The 6,415-nt window shown below is 36.9% G+C and overlaps 1 protein-coding gene across 6 annotated transcripts in view; it reads right to left on the bottom strand.

The window, feature by feature from the left end:
- Positions 1 to 6,415, bottom strand: part of LOC107757712 (5'-AMP-activated protein kinase subunit gamma-1-like) — an 81,391-nt gene that overhangs the window by 41,199 nt on the left and 33,777 nt on the right. For all 6 annotated transcript variants that reach the window (XM_016575270.1, XM_016575269.1, XM_016575271.1 and 3 more), the window contains one exon: positions 408 to 604. In XM_016575270.1, coding sequence (XP_016430756.1) covers positions 408 to 604 — 197 coding nt within the window. The remainder of the gene's footprint in view (positions 1 to 407; positions 605 to 6,415) is intronic.

Genomic DNA, 6,415 nt, shown 5'->3' with positions numbered 1-6,415 from the left:
CAAGCATTTCAATATAAATAAGTAAATTATTTAGAATTTTTGGTCAAAGTTTTCGACAATTAGTTTTTTATAAGAAATACAATGTCTAATGCCATTACAAGCTCTTCAGATTTCATTTTTATATAAGATTTTTATTTTCATTTTCATTTGCAAAATCTGCATGCATTCTTTAAGTACCCAAAACATATTTTCAAGGATCAGGAGCTTTACGTGAACATTTTTTGTTTAAATTCTTGTACAGAAACACTATTCTTAGGATGTAAGAATTTCTGTCAGAAAGCACTATGCTTTGTCTTTAATGTTTTTGCTTGTATTTAGTAATTAAAACATCTATTGGATCATCACTTGCAAATGAATGATGCCAAAAAGGACTCTGATGTATCAATGTCCCGCAGCAGATCACTCACCGCACGTGAGGTAGATATAGGTGCCGAGCAGGGACAAGGCGGTGGTTTTGCGGCAGGCAGGCTGTGGTGCTGTCCCGTGTCGAGGGGGGAGGAGGAGGAATGGTGCACGGTGTCATTCCGACTGACTTCCAGAAGAAACGCCGAAGTCTGCTTGGTCAGTTGTGTTGGAGTGGTGGGTGATGAGGAAATACCAGAGGCTATACAAACAGACAAAAGATAAGACACATCAGATATTGTCTATCTATCTATCTATCTGGAATTCAGTTTGATGTTGTTACTATCACAGAAACGATACACTGCGCCTTTAAGACTTTATGACTGTGTACTGTGCAACAGTGTCTCACTGTATCCCATTCTCTGCCCACCAAGGATGATTTAGATCCACCTGTCACTTAAAGGTTATGGCTGTACCTGTCGTAATTTCTGATCCGTGCCTGCAGAAATAGAAGGGGCTATAAGGCCTGAACCGCAGGCAGTGTGGAGAGCAGTTTTATCACCTCATTTTACACTTCATCTGCTGTTGCAGGCTGCAGATATCATGCTGTGATTCCTCCAGGCTCTGCCCTCCATACTACAGTCAGATCACAGAAAAAGACCGGCATAAACAACACCACTCTGGATGTGTTTATTCGGTTACTGAGACTACACGATTCTTCCAATACATGGCAAAGGCCCAAACGTGACACATTTGTCAAATTTCCCCTAAGTGTTCATCACGCCAATCGCCTGAGTAATTGGCCTGTCCGTTTTGGGTTCGTGCTGCACATTAGTTGGCCGTTAAATGATAAAATCAATCTCATTGTGGGCCCTCTAATTGCATTTTTGTGATCGCTTCAGCTCCCTGTTGTTTGAACGTGACCCACTTCTGTGTGCCGTCCTCTCCCCTGGCTAGATTCGGTTGCAAAACCTTAAGGAAGCAGCTTGCTCTCACAAAGTGGTGTGTGGAGGAAACTTATTGAGTTTCTGCTTTGATGAGTCGATAAGAGGAGAGTGAAATGTAGCACTGCCTGCAGAGTCCAAGAGACCATCAGCAAGCCAATGAGGTGAGAATATATTTCCAAGAGAACAGCCAAGATTACATCCATCTCTCTCTCTCTCTCTCTCTCTCTATCTAGCTATCTATCTATCTATCATCTGTCCATCTATCTATCTATCTATCCATCCATCCATCTATGTTGTGGGTGCAAAGATGGCAGGCAAAGTTGATTGATGAGCATATTTGACAAAAAATCATAAGCATTTATCAAGCGTGAAAGAGCGATCAAGGAATCCATTACAGGTATGCAATGAGAAATGATTAACAAGCCATCCTGACTAGCTCAGCTCACTGCACCAAGCCATTATCTTCCCTCAGCCGAGACTGCATGGCCATGGCTGCTGAATGAGTAAAGAGCTTATTTTATAGCAGTCAGCCATCGGCCCAGTAAACACTGCACATAATAGAAAATAGACAGCAGGGTAGAGGAACATAGAGGAAGCTGAAGAAGCGGGTCTCTGTGATGATGTCATCAGGATGGCAATAGCCCCTCACCCCACCCGAATCCACAGGGAGTTTACATTCTCATCTTTCACACAAATTCCCAGGGATCATCTACCATCAGGACCACGGAGTCACATGATCACTGCTGCAGTGCTGGATGTGAATGATAGGTGCTGCACATCCAGACAGACGTAATTCAGTATGAGCTGAACAGAACACACCCACAGGCCATACTTGCAGTGCTTATCGAATTAAACTGTCCTCGTGACATATTTATGAAGCCATATTACTATCAAATCATTTTAATATAATTACAGAACATAATCAAATCAAAACCAGGCTGGAGACAGGCCTAGTCCAAAGGCTCCATGCATCTTTGATATTGTGTTATGTAAGACATCCAAAGCCTTCTTGTGTTCAACTCAAACACATTTAAGCAGTTAAATATCAAGGTGATGTTCCTCAAACGTGATTGCTCATTCTAGACGCGGTGTCTCCGTTGTATCATTATGCTGCCGTGCACTTTTCATAAATTGCCAGGATTGTAAATCACATTTAAAGCCCCTGAGGCTGATTTAATGGCTAAATTGAGGAAGAAATTCATTTTGAGAAATGTCTGCTGGCTTTTAGCTTAGCTAGTGGAATCCCAACCATTTATCGTCCTACAAAACACATTTATGTTTTATTTTATAAATACATTCTGCTTTGAGTTTACACATTAAAGTCTGAATAAAATGAACAGTTCCATACAGTTCATGTTTGGAAAAACCATAAAAAAAAAAACAGAAACATAACATTTCTCCCACATAAAATGTATGCATTTCTTTGTAGTAATGTACATTGATAATTAATTATACCAAGAATTTGTATTAGACATTGTTCATTTTGATGTTGTTTTGACTCTAAGATGTGAACTTCACTCTGTAAATACAGCTTCCTCTGCTGTCATCATGAAGTCTTTTGATGTTTTCCTTGCAGACAGAGGTTAACAAACTTCATCCTAAGTAACCGATGACCTTTGACCCAGTGTCAAATAAGTTAACACAACGCTGCTATTCAATGAGCCATGACAGGCAAACCAATAATCCAAACATAAACCCTCAACAGCACTTGACATGATTCATTTTTCCGTCTAATGCAGCTATATGTTCATATTTTGTTATATACTAAGCTTTAGAAAAGTAACAACACAACTAACTTCACAAAAGGCCTCAGCACAGTCAAATCAACCAACACTGACCTCTTCATTTGCCTTTCCGTCTGTCTGTCTCTCTTTTGCTCTGACTGAGTGATGAGCAGTATTTTACATATGCCAGCTGATTAAACACGCATGCATTATGTGCCATTTGAAACTGATGTGCTTTTAATGCCATAAAACTAGATAAAAGCTTTCATAAGTACGTCATGCTATGCATTTGCATTTGTTGAGTTCACGTGTGGGTAGGGCTGTCTATGAGACGATATCATCAGACATGCATGAGAACAAGCACATTCTCTAAAGGTCAAAATAGCTTAAAATCCTGCGAAGAAAGGATAGCAAAGCTTTCTTAAAGACATAATACAGACAGAGACGTGGATCTTATCAAAATTCCAAGGGCATTTCTGGATCTATAAAGACGCAGTAAGCTGAGCAGCGCCCCCTAAAGCTATTTATGCAGAATTGCATATGATTAAAAACTGGGACAGCTTCATGGTTAGACATGAATATAAATATAGCCTGTTTTCTAATTGTATTAGCAGGCCATTAAGCTTTTTTTTTCTAGACATCTGGCTTGAGAACACGAAGATGGCTACGTTCTGAATAGCACATTTGTGCAGTTCGCAGTTTTAGTGGGTGGCGATTTTTCAGAATATTGCTTGGAAAATTGCACCCCATTCAAAGCATATTTTGATTTTCTTTTTCCATTTGTGCCAGAATCAATATCACCTGTGATTTTTGGATTAGAATGCATTTTTAAATAAAAAAATAAACCCAATAAATAAACAAAATAAAGTACGATAATGTAGAATGCATTTCACACAAAAATGTAATAATAACAATAATAATAATAAATATTTTTTTTACCATTTTTTAATCTGAAAAATATTTTAAATATACCATTTTACATAATGAATTGAGATGAATTAAATGCACATATACTACTATTATAACTGTATACTACACAGTATGCTACAGGAGTGTATAATTCTGAACATAGGCAATGATTGTGAATTAAAGTGCATACTCATAGTTTAAATATGGCCAATGAGAACACAAGCTGCAATAACTGTTGCTTTGGATTGTGTCTCTGCCTGGTGACATGCATCCATGTGTCACAAAGTCCAGGCTGTTCTCCCAGCAGGCACCATCTCCATGTCATAGTGATGCCTGTCAAAATCCATTCAACCGACCAATAGGATTGCATTTTCTAATGCAGTGTGTGACATTCACAACACGTTAGAGTTAACGCTTGCTGCTCTCGTTTTCAGCATACGACCGCTTTTACAGAAGCAAGACTCAGATCTGATCCGAGTTTGGCTTTATTTTTAGAGCCAAGACTTTATATTTGGATTCTAGTTCAACAGAAGCTGCACTTTAAAGGGTTCAGAGGCGATTTACAGTTCCTTCATCACACGGACACGGTCTTTTGGCACCATTATAATCATAGCATTCCTAATACAAGTTAAATGAAAAATAATTAAAAGAAACTCGATATTTAAGTTTTATGTGTTTATTTTTGTGTGCATGTGTTTATTCATTTTTATATTTAATTTATTAATTTAGTTGTAGTTTCTATTTTAGGGTGTTTTTTTATTTTATTTTATTATGGACATCTGAGGGGAAAATACTAACAGGTCTCAGATCAGAGACCTTTTCAATATCACTCCAACTTCCAGACCTGTTCACAGAGGGCAAGTATGATCCACTCTCATTCCCTTCTGCACTTGCTCTCTCTCTCTTTCATCTCTGTCAATCGTTTTTCCATCCGCTGACTGTTAGATACAGAGTGGAACGTGATCTGTTGGTTAATGTAGATAAGTGGCTTGTTGTAGCAGATACGCTCAGATACAGCAGCAACTGTATACACTACCACTCAAAATGTTTGGTCACCAAGCTGCATTTACATGATAAAAAATATAATAAAAACCGTAATAATTGTGAAATAGTATTATAATTGAAAATAATTGTTTTTTATTTTAATATATTTTAAAATAGAATTTATTCCTGGGATGCAAAGCTGAATTTTCAGCATCATTACTCACATGATCCTTCAGACATGTGTGAACCAATTTATACAATGGTAGATATATTTGTATAATATTATTCATAATATGATATAAGAATTTATAACCACTTTCTTTCTAATGGGGGTTAATGACACAATTTTATGAAATCTCTATTAATAGCTATAATTAAATGTGGGTGCACAATTAGTCATTTTGACATCTCTTAATTATTGTTTCACTAAAGCACAGATGGTTTAAAAGATAATGCATGCTCACATAACATACAGAAAGCTATAAAACACAAAAAATAAAGTGATGGAAAGACTAGAAGCCGTATACTTCAACCTCACAATATCTCATGTGTGAATTTATATCCCAAATATGACTGATTATTATTTTAAACTTTAGCTCACAATTACCTTCTTTTCTCTAAGGCAGAAATTGGCTTCCATGGGAGACAAAATATGAACGTAACACAATTACAACATGACAGATGTTCACTGCAGCAGACACCATTTCGACAGGCTGTTTGAGGTTGACACGAAAAAGAATCAAATGTCATTTAAAGTGTATGTTCTGTATGTGAAACCCAATTTGCAGCGGCAAACCCCTGTTAGCCCTTGTTATTTCCTCTCAGCAGTATTCCAATGTCATTTTTATATTTTAATGAGTCCCACTGAAACTCACTCTCAGTAGACTATAAATAACAACTCCCATTATTAACATCACAGGATTAGCCCTTCACAATCATTATACCCGAAGAAAACAAAACATCCCATTTAGAAAAAGTCATACAAATCTTAACAGCTTTTTGTTGATCCACATTGCAGACCAGCTTAATTTTTAGAACTTGGCACACTCTGACCAAAATCACCTATTTGGAAGCATTACATAATACATATCTTGAGACAACGAAGTCTAGTTTTCAGGGTTCTGGGAATCATCTTGCAGAATGTTTAATTGGCAGGATGCGCTGAGAAATTACTTTTAGAGGTCGTCAAATTTACAGGTAAAGGGTTCTACTGCTCACGCTCTTATTGTGCAAATCCATCAACACACAAGACTGTTGTCTTATGTTTGAGTGTAAAATGTAAGACTGAAAGTTCATGAAATTCAGTGGCCTTATGCTCTTAAAAATGTCTGAATGCCATTACATTAGATAACAAAATAAAACCATTTTACTGTATGCAAACAAATAAACTTTTCTCATTCATGTTTGTAGATGATTTTAGGGGTAATATCAGGGTTATTATAGTAACCTAAATTTAAAACTAAAAATGTTAATCAAATAAAATAATAACTTTAACTTAAAAAAAAAAAA

This window comes from Sinocyclocheilus rhinocerous, unplaced genomic scaffold (assembly GCF_001515625.1).
Source record: "Sinocyclocheilus rhinocerous isolate Xijiao unplaced genomic scaffold, SAMN03320098_v1.1 scaffold1374, whole genome shotgun sequence".
Lineage (NCBI taxonomy): Eukaryota > Metazoa > Chordata > Actinopteri > Cypriniformes > Cyprinidae > Sinocyclocheilus > Sinocyclocheilus rhinocerous.
The sequence above is the reverse complement of the archived record's forward strand: the minus strand, read 5'-3'. Positions and strand labels throughout refer to the sequence as shown.